Genomic DNA, 18,708 nt, shown 5'->3' with positions numbered 1-18,708 from the left:
AAAAAGCCCCAAATTTTTTTTTTTTTTTTGGATATGTATTTATCCATCCATTCATCTATTTATTTTATCCATCTATTACTTATCTCAAGAAAGAAGGAAATAAAAAATAAAAAAATAAAATAAAATAAAATAAATAAATAAAATAATCATATCAAATCAAATCCCAGGTCAGTGTTTTGAAGAAGTGGGTCTTTCTCGTGGATCACAGGCTTTTATTAAGTAATCCTCATGCTTTTCAACACAGCACAGACACGAGTAAACAGACCGATCCACAGACACACACACATGGACAATACTTACCGACAGCTTGCTGTCATCCTCCACTCCACTAGGGCTCAACTTCACAGTCAAGAGACGAACACAACACAGAGAGAAAGAGAAGAGACAACAGCACAGAGATGTGAGACAGGACCAACGGACAGAACACCGACATCAGACTCCACAGAGACACACACATCAACAACACATCAGCTGACAGAGTGTGCTTGACCTCTGACCTCACAGAGAGTGTGTCTGACCTCTGACCTCACAGTGAGTGTGTGTTTGACCTCTGACCTCAGAGAGAGTGTGTTTGACCTCTGACCTCACAGTGAGTGTGTGTTTGACCTCTGACCTCAGAGAGAGTGTGTGTCTGACCTATGACCTCACAGAGTGTTTGTTTGACCTCTGACCTCACAAAGTGTTTGTGTGTGTGTGTGTTTGACCTCTGACCTCACAGTGAGAGTTTGTCTGACCTCTGACCTCACAAAGAGCATGTGTCTGACCTCTGACCTCACAGAGAGCGTGTGTCTGACCTCTGACCTCACAGTGAGAGTGAGTCTGACCTCTGACCTCACAGAGAGTGTGTCTGACCTCTGACCTCACAGAGAGTGTGTGTCTGACCTCTGACCTCACAGAGAATGTGTTTGACCGCTGATTTCACAGAGAGTGTGTTTGACCACTGATCTCACAGTGTGTTTGACCTCTGACCGCACATAAAGTGTGTTTGACCTCTGACCTCACATAAAGTGTGTTTGACCTCTGACCTCACAGAGTGTGTGTTTGACCGCTGACCTCACAGAGTGTGTGTTTGACCTCTGACCTCACAGTGAGTGTTTGACCACTGAACTCACAGTGTGTGTGTGTGTGTGTGTGTGTGTTTGACCTCTGACCTCACAAAAGTGTTTTGACCTCCGACCTCACATAGTATATTCTGTAACTTCAGACCCTACTAAATGTTTTTTAACCTCTGATCTCGCCAAAGGTGATTTGACCCCTGACCTTAATGAGTGTGTTTTGACCTCTGACATCACAGAGTATATTCTGTGACTTCTGACCCTACTGAATGTGTTTTGACCTCTGACCTCACAGAAAGTGTTTTGTCGTCTGAAATCAAGTATGTGCTGTTACTTCTGACCTCACAGAGTGTGTGCTCTGACGAAACTGAACGTGTTCTTTGACCTCACAAAGTGCCTATTTTGACCTCTGACCTCACCAAATGCATGCTATGACCTCAACTAAGTCTGTTGTGACCTGACCTCACGGAGTGTGTATTTTGAAGTTGCCAAGTTTGAGCTGTGACCTCAGACCTCACAGAGTATATTCTGTGACATATTCTGAACCTACTGAATGTGTTTTGACCTTTGACCTGACCAAGTGCATATTTTGACCTCTGACATCACCAAGTGTGAACTGTGACCTCTGACCTTACAGAATCTGCGCCCTGACATTTGACTTCTGACCTCACCAAATGTGTGTTATGGAATATGCCCTCACTGACTGTGTGCTGACTTCTGATTGATTTAGTTTTTTCAAGTGTGTGCTGTGAAAACATATTTTGACCACTGATCTTGCCAGTTTAACCTCTATACATCAAATGACTATATTACTGCACCAGCACTTTTCCAAGATCTGAGTAAAAAGATGCTACTTCTCCCAACAAGCAATGACACTTAAAACAACACTTCCCAATAAACCAGTCAGTCCAGCCCAGCCTGGAGCAACATGGTTCAATCTATTCTAATCCAGTTCAGTCAAAAACGGTTTTGCAGTCAGATGGCCTCTTGAAGTGTGTTGTTCTTGTCAGAATAAGCCGTAAACTGTATCTGTTCCAGTGTTCCCAATCCAACAAACTGCAACCAAGCACCATCGAGCTCAAAGGTCATCAGTTCAGCAGGTAAAGCGGAACCATTGGAGGCTCAAACATGATGGAGAAGACTCTAAAATTAGCTCTTAGGGCTAAATTAGGTACAAGACAGAGCCCTGGAAGGCCATTTTAAAAGGAGAAAATCAATTTGTACCTCAAGTCTCTGCCCACAGTTCATTCATTACCAACCTGAACAAAGCTGCAGTGCTAGTGTTAACACTGACTATTAAAAATCAGCATCCATTTCCATACTTTTATTCGACTGTAATTTAAATCTATTTGCGTCTACAGTGTTAAGAACACTAAAGTTTATTTTTCTGTCTTTAAATAAATAAACAAACAGACAAATAAATGCATAAATAAAAGCATAAATTAATAAATTCGTAAATATTTGGATAAATGTGTAAATGCATGAATACATGTATAAATGCACAAATGAAAACATAAATGGATACATTTATAAACAAATGGAAAAATATATAAAAAAACATAAAAGCATAAATGGATATTCATAAATATATTGATGAATGCATAAATAATTGCATAAATACAAATAAAAGCATGAATGGACAAATTCAAAAATCGATAAATGCATAAAAATTATAAATAAATGGAAAACAAAATTATGCATTTATAAATTCATAACTGCATAATTACATTAATAAATGCACAAACGCATAAAAAAGCATACATGAATAAAGACATAAGAAAATTGATAAATGCATAAACTCACAAATTAATGCATAAATCCATTAATGCATAAATAAATAAAGTAAATAAAAAAATAAAAAAATTAATAATTCTGAAACCTCGTCCCACTTGCTAATTACTGACCCAATTTTCTGCAAGCAGAGCTAATTACAAAAGCAGCCACTCTCATCACCTACAGGGGATTTCAGGACAAATCACAAAGGAGCCAAATCATCAATCTCCAACATTTGATAGAAAAAAGAACAGCCTCCTCATTTAAGTGAAGGATCCCAAAATAAGCCACTATAAGAGAAAAATGTATGCATGTCTCTGTAATCAACAAAACATTAAAGCACTGCTACATTGCCGCAGCTTCAACACCTTGAGAGTTTATGTTGGTAAATGGAATATGTGTAAACATATAGGCCCATTAACTAGAGAAACAGTGCAGCTCTGCTCAGGGATTTTAACTTAATGGGCAACTTAGTTTCATTTTCACTAAGCGGCTCAGAGCAAGATTTGAAGATGTCAAGATGTCAAATGTGAAGCTGATAATAAGAAGAGCTGAGACGACTAACTGGAGGCATTACAGATCAAAGATTAAGCTATTACTTAAAAGATTATTGCAAAAAGATTTAAGACTTTGGCAGTAATTAAATAGGGTCAATTTCATGTTGACTAAGGAGGTCATAATGAGGGATGACTGTGTGTTTGTGTGTGTGTGTGTGTGTGTGTGTGTGTCAGGGTCACCTTGAAGATGCTATGAGGGCCAACAAAACAAAATTGGTGAAGGTTGTGATTATGAGCGCAGGCTGCTGAATGAACATTTATAGAGTAAATTCAGTCATTAACAAAAACACACATTCATATATATATATATATATATATATATATATATATATATACTCTATTACAATCTAATCTAAAATATATATATATACTCTATTATAATCTAATCTAAAAGATGAGAATCACACGAATTTCAGAATTGGCTCCATTTTATTGATGAGTTGGAATTTGAATCCACAGGATGTTGAACTGGTATTTGAATTGGGGAAGAAAAAAAAAAAAAAAAACGGGGAGAAATTTACATAATTGGAATTCTAAGAAAATGTAATAAATTCTGATGATTTAACAAAATAAGAATATAATAATCTCTTTAAATATTTAAATATTTAAATTCTTTAAAATTGTTTTAATTCTTTAAATGTTTTAATTTCCATCCAAAACTCAGTGGCCACTAATTTAAAGTTGACCTATTATGTCCCTTTTTACAAGATGTAATATAAGTCTCAGGTGTCCCCAGAATGTGTCTGTGAAGTTTCAGCTCAAAATACCCCACAGATTATGTATTGTATCATTTTGAAAAATGCCTGTTTTGAGTGGAAACACGTGCCTGTGCCTGCTTCCCGCCCACTTTTCCAGAATAGGGCGGAGCCTTTACAGCTCTCCTCTGACAAAAAACATCTGTTTGGTTTTAATTATCATGTCTATCGTGCTGAAATCATGCGTTTTAAAGCCACATCAGTTTAAACTTCTGATATAGTGTTTTCTGAGCACAGAGAAAGCGGCTGTTACATGGAATGTGAGAACTAAACTAAGTTGCGTCTTACTGCGCTTAAACTGTCAAATGCACAGTTTATGTTAAAAACAGACATCAATTACAAAAACTCAGTCGGTTATGTCTGTGAAGGTAAACAGCTGGGAAAGAATCACATGTTTATATTAGATCTGTGTATGAAGTGACAGCAGCATAATGTACAGTACCTGCTGCTGTGTACGCTGTTAATATGAGCCAAACAGTAAATAAAAACAGAAAATAACTCACTGCTCTTGACCGAATAACTTCTATAACTTTAATTAGAAGACAATTCTTACTTGAATGCTGCTTTTAAATGCTCTAGCGTGCAGATAATCATGGCGGATCGTGTGCGGCTCACGCAGGGCGGGGTCTCTGCTAATACAGCAGTGTCCGTCAACAGTCATGGGCGGGGCCTGTGCAATGTGACGTCACATTTTACACATTCTGCAAACGGCTTGTTCTGAGACACTGCTTATGATTTATGGGGATTAAAAAAATGGAGCGGGTGGTTGTGTTCACACACTGCCAACACACATTTATGTTCAAACAACATGTAAAAGTGAATTTTGCATAATAGGTGCCCTTTAATATTTGTTCTACATTGCAAATAATATTATAAGCATGACTATCTGAGTAAATGTAATAATTTAATAAATGTAATGTATTTTATTACTAATGTTATGAGCATAATTATCTGAATGAATTTAATTAATACATTTAATACATTTATTTATTAAATAATACTAATAAAAAAGTGATTTTAAACCATCATGATGTTGCTTATTTTATACTGGCAGAATTTTTTTTTTTTCAAATATATTGCGAAAAATTCACCCAGCAACAGCAAGCATTTCTCCAGCTTCAGTCCCACAGCAGCAGCATATGCTGCTTCAGTAAGGAAAGTCATTTATCTCTGCCCGTCTTCAACATTGGCTAATTCCCTAATCTTTTAAAATAGCTCGGATCGATTGAGCCTCAGGTTTCTGCCTGCATCTCTCTGGCAGCTCCTCACCTTCAGTTCTCATCATGACTGACCTTGCGCTCAGGATCAAACACAGACTGACGGGATCTCCTTACATACATACATACGTAATTATACTCATTCAAATAGCGGCTGACAGTGGGAAAGGAACACCTCGCCCCTTATATTATGGGATAAGTGGGAAAGATGTCCATGTTTAATTGATCTAGATTGTGTTTACTCATTTACTCATGTTGTCTATGAAATGCATGACAGTGGAAATTTCTCTTGTGTAAAAGCACTTTCAACAAATAGGGCACATTTAAATCTCTCTTTACTTAAAAGCATTACAGGCATAAATTAAGACTATTAGATTTGTTAGAAAATACTCTTGGCCTTCTTGACTGTAATCAGCATTGTGTCCCACATTTTGCATGCAACCCTATTAAGAGATGATGTCCTGATATGAAACAGAAACTGCGACTGACTTCCGTATATTGTGACGTACTGTGTATGTTCAAGTGAAACTGTTTTTCAAACAAGAAAAAAGCAGGGCAGGACTTGGTATTATCCAATATATATATGCCTTTGAGAAGGTGATTGGCTCCACCTGATTGAGTTTACAAGTCATTTTTAGGAGGGGCTGATCCTTTTTCCAACTCAGTGATTCTGATTTTTTATTTATTTTTTATTTTTTTTCTTCTTTCATGGATGCATCATTACAGTAATCTATGTTTATTTAAGAGAGAGATTGATATGCATCTCTATTTCAAATTTACATTTACTATTCAGACACTCTTCTAATGCTGATGAGCGCTGATATCAGCACAATGATCTGGAGGCGTGGTAATTAAGTCCAGAGACAAAAGTGAACACACACACACACTCGAGCAGCAGACGCAATGGTGAATTGAGGGTCTTTGTGTGGTTACAGGGTCAAGCTTTCACTGATCTCATATGGACAGGAAGTGTTATTTTTAACATTCAAGGGGTGATAGCATCAAGACCACTTAGTCCCTGATGTACGGTAAACTGTAACTGAAGCATAAATGACCTAAGACTTAAAACCAATCCTGCTCCTGTTCTAAACTGAGACAACCTGAGATTCCATCTGTAAACTCAAATTATTAGAAACCACAGCATTATAAACCATGTGTTCAGTGTATAACAACAGTTTCTGTCAGCTGTGTGTCCAATAAATTCTAATGTGATGTGGTGTTCCCCAAGGCTTTATGTTTGGACCGCTCTAACTCTTCAATAAATAATATAAAATAAATGCATTTCTCCTCTACTAAAAAAAGAAAAAAAAATGTGATTGCCACTATGATTTTGACAGCAGGAAGAAAACCATTCAGGTTTTTTTTTTTTTTTTGAGAAGTCACATAACACATTTTGTTTCATTACTACAGTGTGGTGCATTTTGCTTCTGCATACAGCTAACAGGTTTTGTGAGAATATTACTACCCAAATATATATTATATATACAAAATGAAAGGATGAATCATTCACAGTAAGACCAGTAACATGCATTAAGAAAATAAATCTTTTTTGTCCCCAAAAAGTCTTTAATTTCATGCCGACTTGTAATATTCACAATTTATAAATATGAACTGTGACATCCAAGGAGCCATTTAACTCTGTGTTACTCAAGTTACTGCCAAAAGGTCAAATATTTGTTTGTTGTTATTATATTTGACATAATTAAAATTTTCTGAAGATTAAGCAATTTCTTTCACTGACCATTTGGTGGAAAAAAAGACTTAATTTTTGGCTAACTCACAATTTTTAGATTTCACATCAGTCCCAAATTAATGTAATCAGTGTATCTCTAATAGCAATGGATGAAGTATAACTAAACCTGACCAAACAAAAACCACAGAATCGTGACAAAAATCTCACAATTACACAGTATGTACACATATTCACAATGATGGATGGATTGATGGACTTTTAAAACATTTTAATTTAATTATTTTCAGCAGAAAGCATTTCAAATTAATGATTATATAAGTATGTTTGCCAAAAAACATTAATTTATGGTATAAAAGCCTGAATTTTGCTGGTTGAAATAATGGTTGTAATAATGTGGTACTAAAACTGTGTAGATAAATAGAGTCTAAGGCTAATCATGACCTATTTGCCCACCCACATGGACCCAGGTGTCGCAAGCTCTCTTGCAAATATGAGAAGAGACAGATCAAAGCTAGTTAATAAGGAGATTAGAGAGATTAAAACATGATCACAAAATCCGCAGCAAACGCATCACACCTTCGCTTGCAGCCAAGCCGGAAGAGCTTTACATTACAGACTGTCACAGTTTTCACTGTGTTAATGTTCTTGCAGCTGCAAGAGCACAACAAAAACAACATCAAGGTCACATAATGGGAAATGCAAACACATAATAATAAAATGCATACGTTGAATGCAACGTAAATAACTCTGGATAAGAGTGCCTGTCAAATGCATAGCCTATGTACTGTACATGTCTATGCATCACCAAACGATGAGCATTTGACGTTTGGATATTTTACTCGGCCTTGTGTTGTTCCGGGTCTCATGTCACTTTCTCTATCCCATTAAAAATAAATACATAAATAAAGATGTTAAGCAGAATACACAAACTGCTCTTTTTGATATAATGAAAGTGAATGATTTAGGCTGGCAAGCTATTAAAAGCAATCTAAAAGCAGTCCATATGACTTCTTTCAAGTCTTCTAAAGCAATCAACACTTTTGTGTGAAGAACAGCTAAAATGCGTGTGCATTTACGAGAGGGAAGCGTAAAAATCAAAGGGCGTATATGTGAGGATTAATGGATAGAGATGAATTATCCGCTGTTTGAGCATCAGGAAGGGGAAATGGAAAAAAAAAAGAAGAAGAAAAAAACGCATTCACCATCTCTGCAGCTACATGAAAATTTAAATCAAGTTTATATAACACACAAGCACTCTTCCAAAATCCTCTTCTAAAGCTAGAAAGCATTTTAAAGATCACAAGCCTTGCTCAAACAGCAAGCAGCGAATTATGTTCACTATATAATGTTGATTATGTATACAATATATCATTTTATATAATGTTCTTATATTTCATATTTCATTATATTTCAGAACTGAAAATTCAACAAAACTTGATTATTTACGTGCGTATCTTTGTGTGCTTTTTAATGATTTTTTGGGAACTCGGGCAAGACAAGAACATCAAACTCTGCTGGAATCAATTGTAAGGCAGATCTCTTGTGTTTTAGCGCTATATAAAGCCAAGCACACTGAAGTTTGCTGCCTGGAGGCATCTCACAGCAATAGGGGCGCATTTTTAAGACAATGTCAAGATAAAAATAGCACAACTTCTGACATGCACTGAAGCGGATCAATGACAGTTTTAAACTAATAGACTAGTTAGATGATTCTGGCATCGGTACAAGGATATTTACAAAAATATACACATTTATATTTGCAAAGAAGGAAGACGGTGCAGAAGAAATAATATAAAACAGATCCAATAGAGTCTGAACAACTCATCTTACTAAAGTGACACTGTCTAAGAGTGGATACAGTTTCCGATAAAATTGATTTATTTCCAAGAGCTGAAACAATTCATGGTGCTTGAACAGTTTGAAGATAATATGCTGACAAAAGGCAAATAAAGAAGAGATGCTTGTGACCATAATTACACAATACAGTTCATTGACACCTTGTGTTTACCAAGGATTTATTAAGCAATGGTCCAAAAATTACAAATAATAATAATAATAATAATAACCAAACATTTTTTTTTTTTTACTATTTTACTGTAATTAAAGGAAAAGACTTTAATGTGATTTTATTTTAACATATAGTATTTTAACATGAACATACAAACATATTATACTGTTGGGAGTTTATTGATTGTGTAAGCAAAATGCTGTTCCATTAGCCGTGTGTAAACATGTAAAAATCATTTTTTTTTAATGATTTTACATAGCTATATGACTTTTCTTTTTCATTTCAGAAATCCACTACTTGCTACGGATATGGAAGTGGACAAATGATCTGGAACCATCTTAGCATTCTCCACTCCTAGTCTGTATTTTATTTATGCATTCGAGATAAATCCAGATTTACCAGGCAGCTTTTAGAGCTCATACCTCCAAAACTCATTTCCATCTCTTGTCACAAGGTACGACTAAATCCTTGGGGATAATCGGAGCGTCAGTAACAAATCTCACAGAAAGGTCCTTTACTTGAACCAGTATAGAACAGAAGACTCTCTAAATACCCTGCATGTGATCTCATTTCACCACAGAACACAGAACACATGAAACACACTGTAAACCAGCCTCGCTCTCACTTATGCAACCCTGAGAAGAACCTATTGAGTTCTGCAGATGATACATGCTGCCCAAAACGATGCATTTTCTCACTGTAAAAGTACATTAGACTGTAAAATATCTCAACATTCTTAAAACAAGATCAATTTTATAAAATTGATAATAAGGTTCTAGAAATATACAGCATATTGTATTCCACTGGAAAAATTTATTATTATAAGCATCTAGTAAGGTGTATGCTTAAACCTACCCATACCACCAAACCTTAGTCCCTAAACTTACCCATATCACACCTCAGTAGCAGCAAAAGTGTTGTGCATTAACACAAGCTTTTAATCATTTTATAACATCTGTCAAGATCATTTGTAGATTTTCAATAAGTGCTCGATCCATTAAGCATTATATAATGTTTGTTAATGATTTATTGATGAAAGTTATAAAGTGTTACCCTCAAAAAAAGGTCATTTCTACTTTCATATCCCCATTCTATGTCTTAAAATTATATTATATTTGATGCTTAAACTGACTGTTACAACTCAGTCTCCCCTATATGGCAGTTTTGTAAATAAAGCTATACATTACTCTTGTTACGGAGAAATGAATGCATTAATGCAGTTTAAATTGTTTGCGATTACTCATGAAATCCAGAGTGCTAGCAATAATGCTATGTAAAATAAAACTTAACATAAGCAGATGTTTGTAACTGAAAGAGAACAAGAGCGTGGCAGTGCAAACATCAATAAGCATTAGCCATGGATTTCAGCAATTAAATATTTGGTTTGTGGTACACTAAAATAACCTTTCCTGTTTGCTAAGATTACAGAAATTGGTGGCAATATCAGAATTTTAAAATATGGTTAAAAAAAAAACTACCATCATGCATAACACCTTCATGCAAAATAACTCTCACTAAACAATGGCTTTCGTTACTATCAATAAGAGTTCCTGAAGCTTAACCAGAGCATTTTAATACTTAGAAATATTACAGAAATACTTCGATGAATTGCAGCAACAGTATATTAATTTTCAAAAGTCACAGATTTCAAAAACTGTGAGGTGGCATTTATGTTTCTGGGACTACAATCACATGGCTCGTGACACCAATGCTGCTTTGAAGTCATGCCACACCCCCGTTGGTATGAATATAGCGTGTTTTTCCTTCCCTTTTTCTCAGTCTGTTTTTTCACAAATGCTTCACCTCACTTCATATCACCATAGAGACCTGTCTGGTGTCAAAGCAATTAGCATTGAAGAAAGACAGTGGTGGCCATCCTTGACACATCAGTCTAAACTAATGGCGCAGTGAGATGCATCTGTTCTACTGCACTTATTACATCTATAAAATTATGTTTTTTTATATCAACAAACAGAGATTTACTACCCCAGATGAACCTTTCTAACCCTGTATGACTCCTGCCCACTTAAGTTGCCATATCTGAAACACAACAGCAGATCCGAGGGCCGAGGAGCCTTTGATATTTCCAAAGATTGTTTCTTTCTTTCAACAGGACACAATTTGTTCAGCTTAACCCAGCAGGGCTTCGCCAACACTTGACATTGTTTAATCCCTTGTGAACAGAATGAGGCAATGAACATGACTCCACCATCCAACAATCCCCTACTGCTGCAATACGGTCTCCTTTGAGATCCAGCACCGCAAGACTCCTCCTGGCCACCTTAATCCATGTTCGCTTACAACAATAGCTATGTTTCCATCACCCTATTTTAATGCGCACTTTGAAGTATCGCATGAGAAACGAGTGATGGAAACGCCAAATTTTGAATACAAATCCCTTACATTTTTACGCTCGCTTGAGGTGGTTTTTGACTTGTGCGAAAAAGGGTTGATGCGAATAATGGTAGATGGAAATGCATTTTGCGAATAAATTCCTCCAAGCGCATCAAAAAAGTCATGTGACTTTGCGGTATGGGACAGCAAAACCTGACTAACCAGCGGACCGATCTCATTCCACAGCATCTGAAATGTTGTTATGGTCATTCGGAAATGCACAAGTCTGTCATCAAAGTATTTCTGTATAATCGCCTCCCAGAAATGTCTTACACGACTGCGTTCCCAAACAGCAGCATCCACCTCCGAAAGCAATGACCGCATTCATTGTGTTTCGTCTGCTCGCACTGAGGCGCAAGTAATTTATTATATATGAAAATTATTATATTCTCCTACTTTTCTTAGTGATTTATAGTGCCAGTTTATCAGGAAGTGACAATTTAGTTCTCTTTGACTTGTTGGATGGGAACGATGCTTGTTCGCAAATGTTTTATGCGATATTCCAGTTTTGCGCATAAGTTAAATTCGCAACTTTGGATGGAAACCCGGCTAGTGATGGTAATAGGTGAGCGCCAACCAATGAGATTGCTGTTTCGCATTAGTTCCCTCCTTTGAGATCCAGCACCGCAAGACTCCTCCTGGCCACCTTAATCCATGTTCGCTTACAACAATAGCTATGTTTCCATCACCCTATTTTAATGCGCACTTTGAAGTATCGCATGAGAAACGAGTGATGGAAACGTCAAATTTTGAATACAAATCCCTTACGTTTTTAATCTCGCTTGAGGTGGTTTTTGACTTGTGCGAAAAAGGGTTGATGCGAATAATGGTAGATGGAAATGCATTTTGCGAATAAATTCCTCCAAGCGCATCAAAAAAGTCATGTGACTTTGCGGTATGGGACGGCAAAACCTGACTAACCAGCGGACCGATCTCATTCCACAGCATCTGAAATGTTGTTATGGTCATTCGGAAATGCACAAGTCTGTCATCAAAGTATTTCTGTATAATCGCCTCCCAGAAATGTCTTACACGACTGCGTTCCCAAACAGCAGCATCCACCTCCGAAAGCAATGACCGCATTGTGTTTTGTTTGCTCGCTCTGAGGCGCAAGTAATTTATTATATATGAAAATTATTATATTCTCCTACTTTTCTTAGTGATTTATAGTGCCAGTTTATCAGGAAGTGACGATTTTGTTCTCGTTGACTTGTTGGATGGAAACGATGCATGTTCGCAAATGTTTTATGCAAAATTCCAGTTTTGCATATAAGTTAAATTCGCAACTTTGGATGGAAACCCGGCTAATGGCAGTGTAGGAATTCTCTGGGCCAAAATATCATAGAAAATGGCTGAGGGATAAAATAATTCCCTATCTGCTAAATTCGATGTTGGTGATTAGTGTTGGGGAAAGTTACTTTTAAAAGTAATGCATTACAATATTGCGTTACTCCATAAAAAAAGTAACTAATTACGTTACTTAGTTACTTTTTATGGAAAGTGATGCGTTACGTTACTTTTGCGTTACTTTTAAAATCTGGACAGGGCTTGCTTGTTTGTTTTTAAAATAAAAAAAAGTTATATTTTTGGCAAATATAAAAGCCTTTTCACACCAAAAGCGAAATGAATAAGCCTCAGGCTGAAGGGAAAGTAAATTTACGTCCGTACAGTAGAATGCAGAAGAAGACATTTCAACACACTTCAGCAATAAAAAAAGACACACAAATGTTTGTCTAGAGTAACTTTTGCTTATTAGTGTGGTTGAACTGGATCATCGAAGGTCAGAAGCGAAGACATTGGTTAATAGAATGGGATTAAATACATAAAGGATATTTGTGTTTTTTAACATTTAATTATTGCAGGTTTGCGTCATATTCTGAGTTGCATTATTTTTATTCATTTTGAGGAATACTGAATCTGTGTTTTTTGTTTTTTTGTGAGTGATGAATTAATGCATATTCATATTTATTTTGGAACTACAGTAATATCTTCTGATTTCTCTCAACATGGGGACAGGAGAGCTGTCAATCAATAAATTGGAAAAAAAAGTAACTTGCGTTACTTATTTGAAAAAGAAACTCAGATATTCTCTTGTAAATTAAAAAGTAATGCGTTACTTCACTAGTTACTTGAAAAAAGTAATCTGATTACGTAACTCGCGTTACTTGTAATGCGTTACCCCCAACACTGTTGGTGATTGTGAATCTGACATTGTTACCCCCCCTAAACATTCACAGTATGATGCACATGATTCTGCATTAAAATTGTTGAAAGGGGGAGCCGAGCCAAGAACAGACAGGCATAGTTTTGAAAACAGTTCCTTGCACGTATATAAAAGGGACATGCATAATACAACTCCTTTAAGATCTTGAGCTGCTAACACAAAGGTTACAGGTTTCAAGATTTCAAATAGTTGACCAAACACTACAATCCTGTGGGAGTATGTGATCTGCCGTGGAGGCCATGTGATGTACCAGCAGTATCTGCAAGGATGTGATTGCAAAAACTGCAGCATTGATCCCGAAACCAGTTTGCTGAATCTGTGGATGTTTCGAGTTAATTGTGCAAATGGCAAAAATGTTTGCAGACTGTTCAAATGTAACTAATTAGACACGTCCTAATCACAGCGCAAGCAAAAACTTGTTCTTATACCTGCAATTTCTTTTCTGGAAACAGTCTCATTTTAGATTAACAAATGATACTTCCTGGATTGTTTGCAAGCAGCACAATTCTTCTGTAGGTTTGCAAGAATATTGCAAGAACCCCTAAACAATTTTGGGATTAATGAAGCAACATGCAAAGCAGACAATTTTCAGGGAACTTCCTTTGGAAATTGCGGATCTTCTTGAGCCGTGCTTGAGGATGCTTTGAAAGCTGCAGGGGTTAGGGATTAGGCTCAAGGTTAAACTGCGGTATTAGATCATGATTATTGTTAGTCGAGTCCTGGTTGCAGTAGCGGAGAGAAATGGATTATGGTACATAAAGCCTGCAGGATTATTTCAGCTGCATCCATGACTACTGCATCACAAATGAAGAGCTTATGCCTTCATGAACACCAAAACAAAGAGAACTAACTGCAGGAAAACTATATTCCCAGTCATGCATGAACATGTGCATATGTGTCTACGTGTATCCCATAAAGACAACATCTACCTGTTGCCTGGCAACATTTGAGGGCTAATTCAGGTCCAGTATTGTGTGCTTAGAATATATTACTCTTCATCATCCTCATGAACTCATACAGAGGATCTCCTTTCAATCATGACCTGTCCTCCTCCAAATCCCACTGTCCAGCAAAATAACCTTTCAATCCCTGTCCTCTTCTGTTATTACCTTGTGGTCTGAAATAAAGACTGATTACTTGTTTTCTATAACAAAAGTGTTACTGGTGATTGTTTATATACTGGTGATAGTCATATAGTAGCAAAAGCAAACAAATGCAGAACAGAATATTATAGCCCTATTTCTGGTGGTGTTCTTTGTGATAGGCATGTTTTGCTAACAAATGTTAAATACCAAATACAACTAATACTATACTGTGTACTAATCTTATAGTATTGGCCTCTCCCAAATGGTGCACTTGATGTGGACTTGCGGTGTCTTCATGGACATGCATGAGTGAAGACCATATGTCCATATCAAGTGCACTATTTGGGATAAGCCCTTAGTATAAGATTAGTATAGGACAGGGTGCTCCTAGAGATTCAACTACCTGCAAAACCCTAATCAAATACACCTGATCCAGTGTTTCTCAACCCTGTTCCTGGAGGCACCCAACATTACACATTTTGAACATTGTTATCTGACCTTATCTGACCCATCTATTCTGGTCTTATAGAGTGTCTACTAACAAGTTGATGAGTTGAATCAGGTGTGTCTGATTAGGAAGAGTTCAAAGATGTGTATGTTGGTGTCTACAGGAACAGGGTTGGGAAACACAGGAACCCTGTTCCTGGAGACACCCCAACAGTACACATTTTGGATGTCTTTCTTATCTGACCAAACCATTTCAGGATGTGACCTCTCTACTAATGAGCTAATGAGTTGATACAGGTGTGTGTCGGGGGGCCTTAGGATTGAGAAACACTGGTGTATAGAATTAATGTTATGTACTGTACTGTAGGCCTCTTTACCTTCAGTCATGGAAGACCAGTGTCCTGCTGAGTTTGATCAAGGTGTTCAGAATTATTTGCAGTTTACAGACAATTGGGTTAAATTGGGATTGGTAGTAAAGTCAGCAGGACATTGGCCCTCCAGGACTGGAGTTGAAGAGTCCTGGGGTAGGGTGTCCAATCTGACATCTCGTGATTCAGGGAGGTATTCATGCATATTTTTCAGAGTTAGCACTGATGCTGAATTCACAATGGATTATTATCTGACAGCCTACACCAGGGTCCTTCAACTCCACCGCTGGAGGGCCGGTCTCCTGCAGACTTCATTTCCAACCCTAATTAAACACACCTATCTGTAATTTTCAAGTAATTCTGAACACTGCGATACGCTTGTTCCAGGGTGTTTGGTTGGGCTTAAACCTAAAGTCTGCAGGACGCCAGCCCTCCAGAACTGGAGTTAAAGGCCCTGTCTCTTTAGGTTCGGGAAGCCAACATTGTGATATGTCCCAATGCTGCAGTAAATCCTGCTCGGAAAACACTCTCTACAATCAGACCAGAGACCAAATTACTCAATCTCATCAACCAGGCCCCAATTCAAATGGGGGTCCATTTTAAACTATGATGGTTGGACAGTAAGTGGAAGGTAGAGATGTCATCATCTCACCTTTGGCTGGGCCTCCACTTCCACCACCTGGTTTCTGTTAATGATGCCCTTGACGAGAGTCTCTACATTCCCATTAAACTTCATGAAGAGCACATAGGTGGCATAGGCAAGCAGCAGACTGATACTCTCCCAGTACATGATGTAGTTATCCAGGAAGAAAATTATGAGCATGACAAGGCCGACGATGTAGAAGAAGACGTCCCTGAACAGAGGCCACCACGTCAGGTTCAGGATCTCTTTCGAGAACACGGCACACATTCCGATGACAAACAAGATGTTGAACACAGCAGAGCCGACGATGGTTCCGATGCCCACGTTACTATGGGAAATGAATACGCCGATGACGGAGGTGAAGAGCTCAGGAGCCGAGCCCCCGGCCGCCATAAAGGTGGCGCCTGCCACGTCATCAGAGATCTTGAGTTTCTCTGTGATGACCGTGAGCGCGGGGACAAAAAACTCATCGCAAACAATAGCGAGAGCAATGAACATGTAGATCATGCCGAACATGTGTAACACAACAGCACCGTGCCGACGGTCCTCCAGGCTGAACAGGTCAGTCGGATAGCCCCCCTGACTCTCGTTTGACTCCACGGTCGAGCGCATGGCTATGGGTGTGTCCTCCGAGAGGTTACTGTGGTAACCCAGGTGTGTGGACAGCAGTGTCCTGTGTGGGGCGTGGCTGTGTAGCCCCTCCCACTGAGCAGTAGAGCGCCACGAGAAGGCCACTGCACTTATTGCTAAAATACTGATGAGGAGGCCGAGCACCCGTGCTGGCCTGAGTTTCTTCCACAAGCGCTGAGAGCGCTGGCGGGCACAGACGATCTGATGGTGCTGCACGTCGGAGGCCATGGCCGTTCTCTCTGCTTCGATGCTCATGTGCTCTCTCTCGTTACGCTATACTGTTGGGCTTAGCACATGCTGAGAATGCTACTTGTACAGTAAATCTGCAGAATCCAGATGTCCTTCAGCACACCAGAGGCTTCCTCATATTAGCCTGAGAAAAATAATCACAGAGAGAGGGCAGGGTCCTGGTTAATCACACACCACACAAAGCCAACAAGATCTGTGCTGCCAGGTCAGGTATGTCTGTGTGTAATCGGTGAGCGTGCACATGTGAATCTGTGAGCATCTGCGATTGCTGACATGTTCTTATTCTCAGCTGCGTCTGCATTTTCAAGGTCACAGTGAAACGGCACAATGTCAAAAGCATGTCTGCATCCCTCTCATGCCCGACGCAGCACATTTCACAGAATGCACCTTATATAACCACAAAATAAGAGCTAAAAATAATTCACATTGATACTACTAACAAATCCGACTGCCACAAAACATTTTGACGCGTTATTGTCTATTAAAAAAAAGAAAAAAAATGAAGAATGGAACTTTCATAGTCTACTTTTAGATCTTCTCATGCTTATGATAACACTTCTACAATCCATCCTGTATTTTCTTAGTATATTAAAGTGATTTACCCCATTTATTGTATTGACGCATTTACACTTATTGCTGGAAAGGATCAAATTAAATGCAAAAAAAAAGGTCCAGCATCAACTTCAGTACAGAAACTAGACATGTTGGGTCATTTGGTAAGATTAGTTCTAACTGTTGTTCTCTTGGTCTTTATCTCTAATTATTTGTTATTTTTTACTTTATCTGTTGTTTCTTGTAATGACAATGATACATACAGTGGAAAATAGGAGTTGGATTAATTTGTTATTTTGGGAATTTCTGATATTTGAACATATGGGTTACTTAAATATCGGAATGTCTCTAAACCCTTTATCATGCTGGTCGCGTTGTTAATCTCTCTATCTCTCTCCCAGTGATTTCAGTAAATTTCTCCATGCTGACTTCTAATCATGCTGCCATTTATCATGCTTTTATTAAAGGGGGGGTATGGCTGTCATACCTGAATAATCACCGTCTGTCTGACATGCCACACACACACACACACACACACTCTCACATAAACCCTCAGGTGGGCACACTGTTGCTTGCTCTCTCTCTCTCTCTGTGTGCGTGTGTGTGTGTTCGCGCAGGTGTCGCCGTGTGGCTCAGTGACGTCACTGAGTGGAAGCGTTGCCGTGGTTACAGCAGCGGCGTTCTCCGACTCTCGCATCATCACGAGTTTCGAACGATAGAAAAAGCACAAATCATGTATATGTATATGAAATAGAGAAAAAGAAAAAAAAATTTGATTAAAATAAAGTGAAAAAAGAAGCAGCAATATTAAATAATGTTTTTTTTTCTTTTAATTTAAAATACAAAAAAAAAAAAAAAAACATCGTTCCTGGATTGTTTGCAAGTAGCACAATTATTCTGTAGGTTTGCCACGATATTGATTAAACCCCTAAACACTTTTGTTTTGGGATTAATGAAGCAACATGCAAAGCAGGCGATGTTAAGGGAACTTCCTTTAGAAACTGCGAATTTGCAGGGGTGTGTGTGTGTGTGTGTGTGAGAGAGAGAGAGAGAGAGAG

General features: G+C 38.0%; 1 protein-coding gene across 1 annotated transcript in view; it reads right to left on the bottom strand.

The window, feature by feature from the left end:
• Nucleotides 1–17,216, bottom strand: part of LOC107749003 (sodium/potassium/calcium exchanger 2-like) — a 38,745-nt gene extending 21,529 nt beyond the window's left edge. The window contains exons 1-2 of the mRNA XM_016564042.1: nucleotides 16,229–17,216; nucleotides 301–339 (exon numbers count right to left, since the gene is read on the bottom strand). Of these exons, the coding sequence (XP_016419528.1) occupies nucleotides 301–339; nucleotides 16,229–17,104 (915 nt within the window). The 5' untranslated portion in view covers nucleotides 17,105–17,216. The remainder of the gene's footprint in view (nucleotides 1–300; nucleotides 340–16,228) is intronic.
• Between the last annotated feature and the right edge of the window lie 1,492 nt (nucleotides 17,217–18,708).

This window comes from Sinocyclocheilus rhinocerous, unplaced genomic scaffold, assembly GCF_001515625.1.
Source record: "Sinocyclocheilus rhinocerous isolate Xijiao unplaced genomic scaffold, SAMN03320098_v1.1 scaffold680, whole genome shotgun sequence".
Lineage (NCBI taxonomy): Eukaryota > Metazoa > Chordata > Actinopteri > Cypriniformes > Cyprinidae > Sinocyclocheilus > Sinocyclocheilus rhinocerous.
Note: the sequence above shows the minus strand (reverse complement) of the source record. Positions and strands in the feature narration are given on the sequence as shown.